The following is a 17233-nucleotide window of genomic DNA, read 5'->3' as shown; positions in this document are numbered from 1 at the left end:
TCAGCTTGGCGAGCTGAGATACTCAGACAATGCTACTTGACTTGCTATTGGCTGGCATTTGCAAACCAGCCAGTCTAGAAGTGCCATTTATTTTTCCTGACATTGATTGGCTAAACACCCAAGAGCAGAGACTGTGCATGTTAGCTTCCGCTGTAGTGCTATTTTAATGCATATTATGGCATATTTATTGTTTTAACTATTAAAATAGGCTGTTCTGTTCTTAGAGGGGGTTTCAAGTACCTATTTGTAGGCACCTGTGGTCTCTAACGCCACAAATACCTGGGATCCACTGCTGCATACTACTTGTGTAATATAAGTAATTGTCTATCTTTGTCCAACAGGCAGCCGGTGACTAAAAACACGTTCAGACAGTACAGAGTTTTAGGAAAAGGAGGTTTCGGGGAGGTGAGTGCTGATTCTTTTCTATTAGATTTGGGTCAAACACAAAATGTTTAGCACCACATTTCCTCCCTGCATGTTGAATTATACAGAAAAGGGAAATGCTGTTTTTTAAGTCCCCAATTTATATATTTATATTCAGTATGAGTATGTTTTATATTTTAAATTAAAAGCAAAGCAGCCAAAATTTTCTCTCTTGCTTGTCTAGATAACAAGGAAATGTGCAGGGAGGTGCAGCACTTCTAACCAAATCTTGTCATTGGCATCTGAAAAGAGGAAGTCCACCACTGACGTCTGAATCCCATTAGACTCTGATGAATGGCATCTCTGTATAGCATATTTGTGTAATAAGCAGAGGTCTTTTTGATTCCATGCTAGCTCCAGGGCGATAGCAGATTAAATGTAAGAGCTTTGGGTCATGAGATAATGAGGGACATGAAAAGACACAGGGGTCAGGGTTAAGCTTCTGTGTTGGCTTCTGTGCTGCAAATGGTTACAAATATTTAGGATTGTGGTGAATCATTGCTGAGTTTCATTACTCAGTTTGGGTCAAGCTAAAGCTGTTAGATGACAACAGTAGCTTCTTTATGGCTATTGCAGTTGTTTTTCCTGCGTGGCATTGTTGTGCTAACACAAATACCTGTCAGCCCCAAAGCAACTAATCCAACCCCTGCTTTTTAATTAATGCTTTTGATTTTGCTTAGTCTAATAGATTTCTCTCCATTGCTCACAGGTGTGTGCGTGTCAGGTACGGGCCACGGGGAAAATGTATGCCTGCAAAAAGCTGGAAAAGAAGAGGATAAAGAAGAGGAAAGGGGAGTCGATGGCGCTCAACGAGAAGCAGATTCTGGAGAAAGTCAACAGCAGATTTGTTGTAAGTGGCTCTGAAGAACCGTGTTATATATGCAGTGAAATACTGCCACACCGAGGCAAAATTAGTTACCACAGGGACAATTATGTTCAAAGAGAAAGAGGGCTTTGAACTGAAAAAATAAACTAAACATGGCCTTAAAAGTTTTCTTACTACCTTTTTCTCTATTCTTTCCATATCATGGATTGAAATACTGTTGTTTTAATTAACAAAAACAACTATAAAAAGCTAACACTAGAAAAGATCACAACTTGCTGAGTTGAATTTTGTTTAAATGTGCAAAAGCTACAAAATCTGAAAATAAATTTTTTAGAGTTGTCTAAATCATTTCTGCTTGCTATTTATGAATTCATATTTCAGCTTGTCTACTTAAGCTATCTATTAATCAAATACATATATTTTTTATAGATATATTTTTTTTTCTGCTTTGTTTCAATTATTTTACACTCTACACCTCTCTAATCTTCCACAGCCTTGGCTTTGTATTTAGCAGTCAGGTAGCCATGTAAGACATTAGCTGTATGATTAGTAATTTCTAAGGACTTATACAGTGCGATTAAGTCTCAATTTATAGTTAATCTCATTTCCTTCTCAGTTCCTCTCTAAGTTAATTTTCTGTTGCTCCTTCCCTTTTACATTACCCATTTTCAGCTGCAGGTGCGTGATCACCAGTCTTTGTAACTTTAGCTTTTCGTTAGACATCGGCACCATTAGCGGCGCAATTATAATTTCTTGGTATTTTTAGCTTTAGTATTTTGATTATGTTCTTGACTTCTTCTTAAGCTTAGTATTCTGTCTGTGTGTTATGTTATTTTTCATTTGTGAGAGATTGTGATGGACCAAGCAGTTAAGGAACAGCCAGGCACCGGTTCAAAGTCAAAAATAATTGTTTTATTTAACCCAAAACAAAACTTGGGTAAATAATAGAAAAAATGACAAAATTTGGGCCCATAAAAGAGGTCAAAGTAACAGACATCAACTCAGACTAACTCAAAAAACAGACCTTCCAAACAGAGACAAAAGGGGACTTAAATACTGGCTGATCAGGCCACATACAAAACACAAAGGGGAAAATACACAGAAACCTAACTGAAACTAACATAGCAAATCCCATTCCCCCCCTCTGGATGATGAGTAATGGTGTGAACCAATTTGCAGTCTCAGCTGGCTTGCTCCACCCCTTCTCCACCTCTCTGCTCTCCTAAGGATTGGGCAGCCAGCACTTAAACTCAGAAACAAAACAAAGATTAAATCAAGCAAAACACAACAATATAAACTAAAATGTGCGCACTTATTCTAGAATACACTGTGATGTGTTGCTTTCTAAACAAAACCAGTTATTCTGTAAATTAAATCCTAAACTTAAAGAAATCCAAATATAAGTGAAATGAACTTATTGCGTGTGGTGAGAGTGAATATTACCACATTTGTGTGGCTGTAACTGCAGCCATCACAGAGATGTTTAGCAAATGCTTTAGCTTCACTGCAAGCTATCCATGAATTTAGGAACGCAGTTAGATGCATTTTAACTTTAGCCTTCAGAATGCTGCCTGTAACTTTTGCTATTTGAGAAGGTATTTATTTAATGATGTAAGAAACATCATTTTCTTTTTTTTGATGAATTTTGTTTTCTGTTTACTTTCTTTTAACTTTTGCTTTGGTATTAGCCATTCACTACTTTTGCTGTATTGTTAGCTGTCAGTTTGCATTAAGTTAGCTACATTTTTTTAAAAATTACTTAGGTGGGCGATTCTCTGAATTTGGTACATTTTGGGGTCTCAGGTTACTAAAAATATACCACAAAAAAATTGTTTTTCAACACTCCATCAATTGAAGGACTCTTTTAACCTCCAAGAAAATATGTCTCCCCACCTTATGCATGAAAACCCAAACATTAATACGAATTTCTTAGGTTAGGTTGCTTTAAATTCAACCCCATAACGGGACAATTTCATTCCTCTATCAGTATAACTCCATAACATAATTAAACTAATTCTTCCAGTTCCTTTGAGATCACCTGTCCCTTGAATATAATAACTAACTGTAAATATATTTTATTTGATTGTGATTCATAATAATTAGACTGACAAGTAGAATATGGCAACTTGATGTAAAAGCGCTTTTCACAAATTATGAAAATACACTTTAAAATGAACCTTAAATCAGGCTTTTTTATGTTTTGACTGATTCTTTAAACTTCGCATATCGCCCAAAAAATATTAGCTTAATATTTGTTGTTATAAAAAAAAAAATCATAACAATGTATCAAGTAACGGGGTTGAACCCAGTGTAAAAGTTGACCAGACTGTAACTGGGTTGAACACATTGGCTGGCTTAACAACAGTCCAGTCGCAACATTCTTGATTACTGAAGACTGTTGTGACTTATCAGCCCAAATACGACATACTTTATGATATTCTGGAGTTAAAAGGAACTCTTAAGTTTGTCTCTCCTCACTCTCATCAAGCATTGTTTTAATAGTAACAAAACCACTGTTTGTGTTTATATACATCATTAATATTATCACTAGATGTTTTGCTAGCACTTAAGCTGTTTAGTTTTTGTTTTTTTAATTGTGTGTACTTTATAACTTCAATTTTCTCTGTTCTTTTGTCAATCATGGTCGGAAGATATGATTTTTAAAAATGTAGTTCATGGTTACGTTTCGGTTGTCCTTTAAGACCCACTAAACTATAAAAGTCTTCAAGTGACATAATCTCTAAATCAGAGTTGATTTCTGTCCAGGTGAGTTTAGCGTATGCCTACGAAACGAAAGATGCGCTGTGTCTCGTGCTGACCTTGATGAATGGCGGAGACCTCAAGTTTCACATCTACCACATGGGAGATGCAGGCTTTGATGAGAGGAGAGCCGTGTTTTATGCTGCAGAGATCTGCTGCGGTCTGGAGGACCTGCACCGAGAGCGGATCGTCTACAGGTGAGCTCCTTTAAAAACTAAAACCAACTTCATCTTATTCATGCAGCCTCTCTCTGACTCTGGTTGCATTTTCTCATTCCGTCACTCAGGGATCTGAAGCCAGAAAACATCCTGCTAGATGACCACGGTGAGTCTAATCAACAGGTTCTCTTATATACTGTGACAGACTAACAGAGAGCATACACATCCTGTAAATTGAGCTGTAATCCACTGATAAACATGCTAAAAGTTATTTTTATACTTCTTAAAATGGAGACTTCACCTTTTTTCAGATAATTTTAATGGGCAAAAATAAGTACTAAAATATAATAGTTTTGAGGTTATAACAGCAAATACAAACTTTTTTTTGCAATAGTTATCTACATTAAAAAAATCTTTTAAAACTTGTAAGAGTTTTAAAAGACTTTTAAAAACTCATTCTTAAACTTAACTCATTCTTAAAAATTCATTCTTAAACCAATTTCTTATTTGAACAAAAATGGTTCAAATTAATTTAAGATAAAATGTCTCTATCCTTTTTTGCATTTGCCGTTTTTGAATATAAGCAAGTCTATTTCACTTTTAATTAAACGAATTTCTTACATGGTAACTTTTCCTGGAATTTTTTTCTTGCACATTATTTTTGATGCTAGATGACTGTGAAGTACATTTTCTGCTGTTGAACACCAGAGGGCGATCTGATTCTATCAGCACTGATGTGAGATCTGATATTAAAAATTAAATGTAAAGAAGTGTCTGTTTTGACATGCATAAAAACAAGAAGTATCTTTCCCTCTGGGTCAGACATTAGTTTATGTGATTAAAATAAGTGCTGCTTATATAATATTAAATTATATAAATTACACCACAGACATAAGAACAAATTTCTCCAGATACAGCACAAAGTTATAGTCCAGATAATAAACCCAAGCTTAAAAAGGAAAAAAAAGTGTTATTTAAAGCAATTATTATTTTGAGAACACATGTCTCTGTCCTGTATGTTTCCTTGTTTTTGTCTGTAGGTCATATCAGAATATCAGACCTGGGTCTGGCCATCCGTGTGCCAGACGGAGAAACCATCAAGGGCCGGGTGGGGACAGTTGGATACATGGGTGAGTATGTTTACTCCTGTACTTTCTGTTTCATTTTATTTGTTGAGTACGCAACACATTTTCATTTATGTCTCTTTGTGAAAACCTATCGATTTTTCCAAATTTTCATATTCAGAAAGCAAAATTACTTATTTATTTATGAACAAGATACAGCAACCTGAACACTTCCAAGCATCACTTCAAAAAGTATCTCTTCAGTTATTGTACCAATACCAAAAAATGTTTAAAAGTCCAACTTTTATGTTGAGTACAGGCACACCTGTCACAATAAGCAGTAAATTAATTAATTGCATGATAAATTAAAATAAGCTCAATAACTTAGATTTGCATCATTGTCTTAATCATGTCTCTATCTCTTTCTACCAAAGACTGAATGACAAAAGTCTTCAGTCTAGTGCAGTGGTCTCAACTGGCCCATTTTTAAGAGAACAGTATTATTTAGAGATTTCAGTATCCATTTCATTTGTCTGGTGTTTTGTTTATTTATTTTGATTCTGCTGAACCATTTCCATGTTGATTTGATCAAATGTTTGCAGCCAAAGTAAAAAAAAAAAAAAAAAAATATATATATATATATATATATATATATATATATATTTATGTATATGTCAGACTCTTCTCAAGTTTCTGGCGTCACCACAGCTTTAGCAGTTTTCCTCCTCATGTCGTTCAGCCCCAGAGGTGGTGATGAACGAGCGGTACACCTTCAGCCCCGACTGGTGGGCGCTGGGCTGCCTGCTGTATGAGATGATCGAGGGCCAGTCACCATTTCAGCAGAGGAAGAAGAAGATCAAAAGGGAGGAAGTGGAGCGGCTGGTCAAGGAGGTGCAGGAGGAATACTCCAGTAAGTTCTCTGAAGAGGCAAAGTCCATCTGTAAAATGGTAAGATTTCCATTTTCCCCTCATTTTATTTCATTACTTCTATTCGGGACTTTACTAATGATCCTTTTAATTGTAGTGTTTATAAAGCTAAGGTTTCAGGCTCTTATTTTGTAAAGAGTTTTTTAAGTTTACTATACATGTGCAGACTTTTTGAAATGCTTGATTTTGTAAACTCCTCAGCTGCTGGCCAAAGATCCCACAAAGAGGCTGGGCTCCCTTGGGGGCGGGGCTTCTGAGGTCAAAGGTCACCCAATCTTCCGCCCCATCAACTTCAAACGGTTGGAGGCCGGCATGCTACAACCACCCTTCATCCCTGACGTAAGTCCATCAGAATTACTGCAAATATTTACAGCAGGAAAATATAAAGTTGTTCTGAATGAAAACTATTTTTATTTTTTTCTTTAGCTTTGATCATTGGTTTCGCTCAGTTTCAGGAGAGTATCTTTAATTAATGTTACTAATTAACATATTGAACAAGTAATTGATGTCCTTGTATTCAGACATGAGACTTTCAGAAGCATTGGGCTCAAAAGTGCCGAGTTGCTACTATTGGCGAGGAATCTGATTGGATCACCTTCTTTAGGACAAATAGGATTCATCTGTTCCAACAAGCCTTTAGAATATGAGAAACATAATATTTAATAATCATTAGTAAACTTCATATCAGTCTGAAGACAGTTTGTCATTGATTTTGGTCTTTGAATAGTATATAATTCTTTTATATATAATGCAAAATATATTTCATATATATATATATATATATATATATATATATATATATATATATATATATATATATATATATATATATATATATATATATATAACTTTTATATATAACCTTTGATAGTATATAATTCCCCTCTGGCATCTCTTTCTTTTCACAGAGCTGTACTGTGTTTTGAGTCTATTTGACTTTTTCTTAATTTCACTTCGGAGCATTTTCTCCAGGATTTCTGTAATATTTTGAAGATTTTTTTTATAAGTAACATCATTTTTCTCTGACATTTAATAGCATTGAAGTTTAAAATTTCAAAGTACGATGATCCTAAAGTGACACTTTCCAGCTCTTCTTGAGGAATATAAGGTTATGTTTACACAGCAGATAAATCCGCTTTTTTTGCTGAAATGAGATCCATATGCGACTTTTTCACAGCAGTCTGAACAGCCTAATTTCAATCTTCAACCCCAAGACACTGATTTGAGTCATCACATATGGCACTAAATCAGATACTGTACATATCCAATAATTTTAAAAGTGTCTGCAATCTGAACAGTCATTTTTTCTGACTTTTTTTGTCATTGATATGAGACATGCGTCTGCACCAGAAGAAGCCAGACACGGTAAACCTGAATGTAAACAATGTGTAAAACTTGTAATTAGGAAATCATGAATGAAGTCTGAGTCAGTGAAGCGCATCACATCACTACCCCCCATTTGTGGCTCTTTCTATGCAGCCAAACAGACATCTCTGCAGAAGTTGCAGTCAATGCTTCACAAAGCGACATTGCTTTAGTTGTGCTTTCTTTTTCTGATCTTCCTATGTTTCGTTATGATTTTGTGACAAAACTGTAGGCTGCCATTGCTGAATAAATTTTAAAAAGTGATCCATAGGTGGCTCCATCCATTATTACTAGTCAGTGTGCCATCAGTCTTCTTCTGCGAATGTGGGTTGTTTGGGGTCATAAGCCACTCGCACAAAAGTTGGGTTTAATTACAAATATCAACAGTCATGCAAAAAAAAAAAAAAGAAAAAGAAAAAAAATCGGAATTGAACATCAAGACTTTCTTTGTGAACGTAGCCTTCAATACTGAAACAAGAACTTTCCTCTGATTTTTTTGGAGAGAAACTGCACAACATGTTGGGTTATGTTGATTGGTTTGCTTCAGTGTTTGTTTTCATTTCAAAATTTCAAATTGCACAAATAGTTTTTGCAAACTTTATTGAATTTACTCTGTTCATGTTTCTGGTTTAACAAAGTAATTATTTTACTGAAATACTCGTCTCATTCATCATCACTGTCAGTGATTTTAGATGAGATCAGGCTAATAATATAACAGAAGGAGAAACTTCCAGTGGGAAGCTCTTTAAATAGACACAGGAAGTGGAGTTAATTAATCTGTTTGAATCAGAATGTCGCAGAGGCTCAGGAGAGATTAAAATGTAAATTAAAGTTATTTTGAGACCTAATATCGTTCTAAAGCAAATTTTCAGTTCTGCAAAGGGATTTTCTTTTGTTTTTCACATCTTCAAACTGTTTGTGTCTAAACTCTGCTTTCATATGTGTTAATGCTGCCGTTTCTGTCCATGTTTATGCTTTCAGCCTCAGGCTATTTATGCTAAAGATGTGCTGGACATCGAGCAGTTCTCTACGGTAAAGGGCGTGGAGCTGGACCCGAAAGACGAGTCGTTCTACAGCAAAGTGTCGACAGGAAGTGTCTCCATCCCCTGGCAGAATGAGGTCAAAGCAGCACCCACCACAATGATGAGGAAACTGTTGAAAGATTGATTTTTCACAGGCATAGTTCAGTAGAAAGTTGTTGTGTTGTTGTTTTTGCTCTACCTTCAGATTTGCTAACATGAATAACCTTCAAAGGTTAGAGAACCTAATCCACAGCTTACGTCTCGTTAACATGTTTACACCAAATCAATATTTTCATAAGATATTTTTTCTTTCATTCTGGATCAAAATTGGCTCAGTCCAGATCAGAAATACAAAAAATGGTCATGTGCCCACTCTGCCAATAGTTGGTGATATTGTTATAAACTGAACTATATTTAGAGGCTTTTTGATTTGGTAGAGAATGGTTCTGTCCTAAATATTCCTCATGTGGTTTTCTGGAGATGTAGGAGAAATATCCCATTTATCTTAGTTGTTGAGGTCAATTTAAACAAAGAAATGGTAAATGGACTGAACTTATATAGCGCTTTTCCAGTCATTTTGACCACTCAAAGCACTTTACACTTGAGTCACATTCAGTGCCCAGTCACACTCACAAACACAAACACATTTATACACGATCAGTAGGCAATTTGGGGTTCAGAGGTACATCGACATGTGGCAGGAGGAAGCTGGAATCAAACCTACAACCTTCTGATTGCAAGATAACTACTCTACCATCGAGCCACAGTCGTCCTAAAGACAGTTAAAAAAGTAAAGATTATTCTCCCATGAAGACAAAAATATAAATAAATAAAAGAAATTATAGTAAAGTAATCTAAAGCAACATTTTTATATGTTTGAATAAAGCTAGAGAAGAGGGAAAAAATATATTTTACCCATCTTATGAGCCAGATGCAAAAAAAATCCCCTTCTCCCTGCTGCATATGAGAAATGACACTGCAGAATGAAACAACCAGCACAGTGTGACATGAGGAGAGGGTGAGATTTTTCTTATTAACATCTACCAATAGTCTTCTTTTTCTTTTCTTGCTTGTTAGTTTGGAGATAAATAAGCAACAAAATATCACAGGAAGTGAATTTATTTCCGAAGCATTTAAAAAGTGTTAAATATTGGCCAAAATTACTACAAACAACAACATGTACCTCTGGGTTGCCAGAAGACAGCTGCTCAGTCAGCTCAATCTTTGTGTGGCTCCACTAACAACCACTAACATTATTCAATAAGAATAATACATTAAAAACAGTGTGTTAGAAAACACCAGTATGGTATTTGTAAAATCTAAAGTATTAAAATTCATTGACATAATAAAATTACAGACAGTTCCAATTCTTTACAAAGCTAAAAAGAAACAATTAGCAGAAAACAATTATGTTTTGTTAAAAACCTACAGGAGCAAATTTCTAAGAAATAGAGGAATCAGAGTTTAACCTGTTCAGATTCAGAACTACTAGAAAATGCTTTTGTGTGTCAGTAAGTCGAATGAAACTGGAATAATTTGAATATTGAACTTAGACAACATTCAAACATAAAAGTGTTCAAACTAGAACATAAGCATATTATTATTGCTGGATATGATTTGTAATATTTTTACTTTCTTGTGTGTGTTTTATTATTAATGCTAGTTTTTTTTGTGGGTGAAATGTAAAGAAACCGTAATTAAAATTAAGTAGATACTATAATGTTGGGTTAACTATTAAATCCTAAATAAATATAGATATTAAATAAAATGGAAGATTATCTAGGCTGATAAGGAGTGGTAATATTGATAAAGTTATACTTCCATGTTCATGTTTTAAGTATTCTTTGTACATATTAAAAAAACAAACAAATAAGCATAATTTTAACGGATGACAGCAGGTGGATCTAATGAAAGGACCTGCTCAGTTTCATATGCTTCACAGTTAGCAAAACATTGATCTAAAATCATATTTTCTGACGTTTTTGTGCTTTGTTTTGTACAGATGATCGAGACGGAGTGTTTCTCTGAGCTGAATGTGTTTTATGAGGACGGCGCCATTCCTCCAGACCTGGACTGGAGAGGACAGCCGACTCCGACACCCAAACAGGGACTGCTGCAGCGGCTCTTCGGCCGGCAGGTGAGAAGTCTTAAAAGTTTGGAAAAGTAAATAAGAAGATTGCTTTTACCATTATTAAGGCTTGGATAAGTATGGAAAAGTGAACAAGGACAATGTGTTTACATTGATTTTGAATAATTGACATGCTTAATCTCATATTTGCCACAGTAGACATTGATTTTAACATTTTACCCATCAGTTTTTAGGTTTTCACTTCCTGAATAACAGCACATTTATTCAGAAATGTAAAATTTTTGAGCTTTACACCTTCTTCTAGTCTAGTCTGCAAAACCTAAATGGCCGGTCTTGCTTCTTGACGTTTCTTTATGTTCAAAGGGAGTGGTTCCTTTCCACTGTTACTACTTGCTTGCTTTCAACTCTATGCAGTGAGCTGGGTTTTCTTATGCCTACTTCAGTTTGGGGACTGCTATAATCTAATATCTTGGATATTCAACATGTTGGATTGTTTTGACTCAATATCACTTGGTGATATTGAGTCCACTTGGTGGTTGTCCAAGAACAAACAAGAACACAGCCTATCGAATGTGAAAGGTAGCCAATCAGAAACTGAGGTGACAGAAACACACCAGAATGTCTTAGTATCGTTTTTTTAAATCGTTTAAATCGTTGGTTTAAAATATAGTCAACCAACTACAGTCATTGTTTCTTCCCTGTTGACCATGTTTGTTTACTCTGAACTCACGTTTGGTTTAATTTTTATTTATTTCCCATTTCACATCTGAATGTTGAGTGAAAATGGTTCATGTGTGGCTCGATACCACGCATCATCAAAAATGCAAAAGCTAAGATATTTTATAATTATTTTTGGATTTTCTCAGGTTTAAAAAAAAAAAGTCTGACAATTTTAAAATGTGAACCATACATTAGATGGAAAAGATTTCCCAATTGAATATGTACAGTGAACCCCTGCCTGTTCATGATTCAGTTATTTATGAATTTTTCAGTGGAACATGACTCAAAGTAATTCACAGAAAATCCACTTATTCAAAGACTTTTTTGTAGAGGTTGTCTAAAGTGAAAATCCAGCTTGTGAAGCTTTATACTCTTGTGGCTGGCACTTGCAAAGCAGCCAATCCAGGAGAGGTATTCATTCTCCTTGCCTCTGATTGGCTGAATCCTGAAAGAGCAGAGTTTCAGCCTCTGTTGCAGTGCTAAGACATTTCCCACTGCATGTATTAATGCATATTGAGGTATATATGGTGTTTGAATATAAATATTTGTGGATTTCAGCCATTTGCTGTGTCTGTGGTACCCAGCAGGCTCTACTGTAGTTGAATTTGAATATTTCACTGAACTGATTTCCATATTAACTGCATTTCTAAATATAAATTAAATCTTTTTCATATTACGTGAACTAATTATACATTAACTGAATTAAAATGAGAAGAGCATTCATTTTAAATCGGATGAGTTCTCAGTTTCTGTACTCTCTCTGCCTCCCCCTGCAGGACTGCTGTGGTAACTGCAGCGACAGCGATGAGGAGCCCACCAGGCTGTGAACACACGCCCACCCACCCATATGAAATATGTTTTGTTTACAACTTTTGCACAACGTTTCCCAGAATGTATATTTTCAACATAGTCATAATGTTTGAATTTATTTAAAAGTGTGAAAACTTTGCTGTGGACACTTTTCCAACTGGGAACACAGATGGACAGAAAACTATTATGGTTTTGACCTTTATTGTCCAGGGGAAGTTTGCTTTCGTCCGCTGCTGCCGAGCAGCTCCTGCTGTAGAAGTGCCTTGCTTTAGGACACAGTGGCAGTGATTACTCAGGGAGGACTGGACGTTCCTCTCTCGTTCCCACGTTGAGGGGGAAGCCAGTGACTTTAAGCCCATGAACTGTGACCACACATGTCCTCCACATCCCTGTTCTGTTTTTTTTACTGGTTTTGTCAACATTTTCCCCTCATGTACAAATCTGCTTCTGCATATTTTATTTTTTCTTCCTTGTTGAGACAATCGGCTCCTCGTTTCGGAGCAGCTTCAGATAAACTCATCGTTTTACAGAGGTGCATTCAGACTTGTGCCTTTTCTTGTAAATCAAAGTGGTTTTATAAGAAACAACCACATTAACGGTTTATTCCTTACAGCTTGTTAGTAGTCGACTTGAATTCATCTTAAAACATCAGAAGGAGTGAGATCCTTTCCAAGACATTCAATGAAATTTCAAAATGTTTTTTTAAAGGGTTAGGGGTTACAGTTCTTTGCAAAAAAATAAAAAAATTCACACCTTTTGAACTTCCTCACAATTCCATATGTTACAGCTACAAACTGGAGAGTATTTTATTGGGATTTTGTGATAAGCCAACACAGAGTAATGCAAACTTTGATTGGAGGGAGGAAAATGACACATTTTTCTCTTCGCTTTGAAAAGAACACATTTTTCTCTTCTTGCAAAATAGATTTTGTTCTTAATGATTGTCGCCTGATTAAATTGCACACAGGTGGACTGTTTACTAATTAGTTAAGGGGGCTGTATACATATGAAGTGTATGTGTATCCTTTTCAATCCTCTTCAACCTTATTTAAGTCTGATCTCAAGTTCAGAAAACAACATATTCAATGCTGTCATTATTTATTAAACAAAAAACCAGAATAAGTTAAAGAAATGCTGATCTAAACTAAATGAGTTGGCTATACCAGAAAATTATTGTTGAAATTCCTGATCTTTTCTATTGTTACAGTTTGGATTAAATTCAAACCTTTTAATTTGCTGTCTATTCCTACCATGTAGATATGGTTTTATATTATAGTAGTCTAAGTTGAATAAATGTGCATTTTTCTGGTCATTTTCTGACTGGAAAACTTAGGAGATGTTTGAATCAAATGTGCCTTCACTGATCCATTAGTCATAAATCTTTTTCTTTTCTTTAATCTATTGTTTATTTCCACTGTAACCACTATAAACCAGTCTGTATCTGGAATTCCTTCTAACAATTTCAGATGGATTTGCTGTTATTTTCCTGTGTCTTAAACAAATAGCACCAATATTATTTGACAGACATTTAGCCTCTTGCTGTGCCTCCGTAAAGACACTCCTCCACATCATCCCCATCCAATCACAAGTCATTCTGAAGCTGGAATAATGACTGAGACATCCTGGTTTAATCCTCAGACTGCGGTGGGTCTGAACAGACATCGATATTCCTCTGCTAGAAAACCTTCAAAGAATATGGTGACTGTTTGTAAGCTATTAAAATGAGATACCTCTGACTGTCCATGTGGTTGACTTTTTTCCTCTTTCCTCTGTAGCAGGGACACAGAAACTGAATTTCTGTGGTGAGTGTCCTATGAAACCGATGTGAGTGCATCTATCTTTATAATCAAACAATAATTTGTGGTCTTAAGCGTTTATATGTCACACTCCATTGCAAAATTCGTATCTGGCATTCCTGCTCCTCACATGTGGAACACCAAGAAGGCCAAAAAGATCTGAAATTTCATGTGTCTTTCAATGCAAAGTACATTGTTAACACGTAAGCAACCACCCAGCATAAAATGAACCACACCGTCAGCAAAGGATAAATTGTTTTCATCCAATCAGCGTATTTCTTGGATGAAGAAGAGCCAATCCCAACCAACAGCTAAAAATATTCCAGGACGTGACAGAATTTACAAAACAAAACTACGCTTGAATTTTGTAGCCTAATATTATGTAGTTGAACATAAAAATATGTTTTTTTCTGTGCATTTCAGGTATTGTTGCTTCACTTTTTGAGCTTGAACACTTCATGATCTTCTGCCACAATCCCTTTCCAATCAACTCCCATCTTTTTCCCACTTTTTAAAAGCTTGCTACACCACTGAGATCAAATCTCTGGGTTTTTTCCGATGATATGGTCCCATTGGTCACACCAGATCTTGATCTATAGCTTTCACTGGAGCAGTTTGAGTGTGAAGCGGCCGGGATGAAGATTAAATTTTCCCCCAGTGTATCATAAGCCTGGCAGGCTTTACTTGCATTTCCACCAGGCTAAGTGTTGTTTGTTGATTTATTATATGCTTCTTTTTTTTTTTTTACAGATTAAACAGATTAGAGTCTCTTTCATCAAACGTTTGAAAGAACAACAGCATCATAGTATGGTCAATACGTGAACACTTAGGAAGACTGATATCAGTTGTGTTTTTATTCACTGTAGCTCCATAACTACTGCCTGTTTCCCCTCCTCTACATGCTAACAACTTCTGCAAATAAAGTGACATGTCAAGGATGCAGGACCAAAAAGTTTTGGCCACTTTAATTAGGATGATTGCAAAAACTTTATATTTAATTGAATTGTATTTTTATGTTTTCCTTTTTTAAAAACTTCATACTTGGTGTTGGGTATTGTTAGTAATGTCTTCCAATAACACATAATTACATAGTGATATTTTCAAATTTCCTGTCGACTAAAAATATTTTTAGCGCCACTGCCACCATGTTTTCCTGTATTCCTTGGTTTTATTGGCAAATGATGGATAATTAGGTGTAATTTCTGTCTCAGCTCACTTGTTTGGTATTAAGTTGCAGCAGCTTCTTCAATAGCACTAAGGTACGTCCATTATTCAGGCTTCCTTCTGTTTATTTGAATGTGTCCTGACGTTTCACGCCCACTGTCAAAAAAGAAAGCCGATACAATATTTATGCCAAGGCAGGTTAATCAACAAAAGGTGGTTCAGAGAGAAATGCGGAGTTCTGTCTGTAAACATCTGATTTTGAAGACACTAATAAATACTGTATATCTCTGATACATTTTCTTTCTCATTCAGCTAACAAATAACAAATAGAAACGTTTGGTTGATTTCACTTCAGACATTAAGAAAAAAAGGTGCTTGTTTGTGTTTATTTAGTGTATCTAAACTGGTTTCAACTGTAATATCTTTGCATGTCGTAGAGGCCTGGTTGTTTACTATTTATTGATTCAAGTGTGTTGGAGCCAAGACGCATTATAATGTTATACAAACGTGGAAACATAAAAATACATCATAAAACGCGTCTAGTGTAGATGATTTGGAGAGAATGAGTGAGCTAACAATTTAGAATACATTTTAAGCCAGTTATTGTTAGACTGAAGCAAACTATTTGTTCCAATAGTTCAATTGAACACAAAAGGAAGATAAAAGTATAAAAGTAGACGCCCACTGATGGTCTCTCCTACACAAACACCTTAAAGTCCATAATAAAGCCGTCATTCATCACCGTTTACTGTATTTGTCTTTATCTCCCTGCTGTTGTGTTACACTCAGAGTCTGAATCATCATCATGAATCATGATGGCAACAATGGAGCTGATTGCAGGCTGTTTTTCCTGATGATGGACTCTTCCATCATGTTGAAGACCAAAATGAAGCGAGGCGGCGGAGGTCGAGAGGAGGCCGACCCCTTCACCTGTCGGGGCGGGAGCTTTGAGGAGGGTGTGGGAATTCAACCAGCAGGAAGGAGACTTCTCACTGTCAGTAACATAAACCATCTAAAGTATCCCGTCAGTTTTGTGGAGAGAATATGCAATTTTCCAACCAAGTAAAATATTTTTTGTCCGTTTAAAGTTGGAAAGAAAAGCCAAGTTTTAACATATATTTACCTGAATGAAACCAGATATTTAAATCATAAGTTGGGCCCAGCTATAGAAAACAAGGTGTCTGTATGAACAGACACCTTGTTCATACAGACACTGTATGTAGTTTTCTCTGAACTACATACAGAGAAAAAATAGGAGGCTGGTGAAAACTCTGAGACCCAGAATGCAAATAATTGTTACAAAAACGGCTTTTCCCACAGTAAAATTCAAGCACTTTTCAAGGGAAGATTCAAACTTTTCAAGCACCACACTTTCAAGATAAAAACAAAGATAAAGATACAACTAAAAAGACAGTTTCAATTAACTATTATATGATATCATTCATTGCTGTCTTCTGATGGTATTCTACAGCATAAACCACAATATAGCAAAATGTAATGTTTTCAAATGTCTCTCTCACACACACCTCACACACCTCAATGTTCTGAGAACAATTAAAAAGTAATAATAAAATAAAACAATTTCAATAACCTTGTTTAGCATAACAAATATAAGCCAACCTCTATTTCAAATACTCAGGTCAATGTCTTTGAGCCATTAGGAAAAATAAACAGTTACAAAAAAAATATCTAAAAAATGTTCTTGCTACATTTTCTAGCATTCAGCAAGTAGAAATATATTTTTATAACTTTCCTAAAGCAAGAAAAGTTTTGCCTTACTTAACTTCTGACAGAGAGAAAAAAATGTCTCTCTGTTTTTATTAGGTGTATAAAAATATCTGGTTACTGTGAATAACAATTTCCACATTTAAGCTTTTAATCAAACGTTTCATTGCATTTTATTACAAAACTGTGCAGTTTGAGAATCAAGCACTTCTAAGGACTTTATACAGAAATCAGTCACTTTTCAAACCTTGAAATCAACAAATTAAAATTCAAGCATTTCAAGGATTTCAAGCTCCTGTATGAACACTGCATGTACTCAGGTTTCTTTTGTCTATTCCTATCATTTCTTTAATGATATGAAACATTTAGATGTGAGGAGAAATG

The 17233-nt window shown here is 35.4% G+C and overlaps 1 protein-coding gene across 1 annotated transcript in view; it reads left to right on the top strand.

Annotated features, from left to right (window-relative positions):
• grk6 (G protein-coupled receptor kinase 6) overlaps nt 1-13905 on the top strand; it is a 54044-nt gene extending 40139 nt beyond the window's left edge. The window contains exons 7-16 of the mRNA XM_023342716.1: nt 342-405; nt 1133-1273; nt 4016-4206; nt 4296-4333; nt 5208-5297; nt 5971-6179; nt 6360-6497; nt 8505-8642; nt 10548-10682; nt 12131-13905. Coding sequence (XP_023198484.1) covers nt 342-405; nt 1133-1273; nt 4016-4206; nt 4296-4333; nt 5208-5297; nt 5971-6179; nt 6360-6497; nt 8505-8642; nt 10548-10682; nt 12131-12181 — 1195 coding nt within the window. The 3' untranslated portion in view covers nt 12182-13905. The remainder of the gene's footprint in view (nt 1-341; nt 406-1132; nt 1274-4015; nt 4207-4295; nt 4334-5207; nt 5298-5970; nt 6180-6359; nt 6498-8504; nt 8643-10547; nt 10683-12130) is intronic.
• Nucleotides 13906-17233: the final 3328 nt, after the last annotated feature.

Source organism: Xiphophorus maculatus, chromosome 11 (assembly GCF_002775205.1).
Source record: "Xiphophorus maculatus strain JP 163 A chromosome 11, X_maculatus-5.0-male, whole genome shotgun sequence".
NCBI lineage: Eukaryota > Metazoa > Chordata > Actinopteri > Cyprinodontiformes > Poeciliidae > Xiphophorus > Xiphophorus maculatus.
Note: the sequence above shows the minus strand (reverse complement) of the source record. Positions and strands in the feature narration are given on the sequence as shown.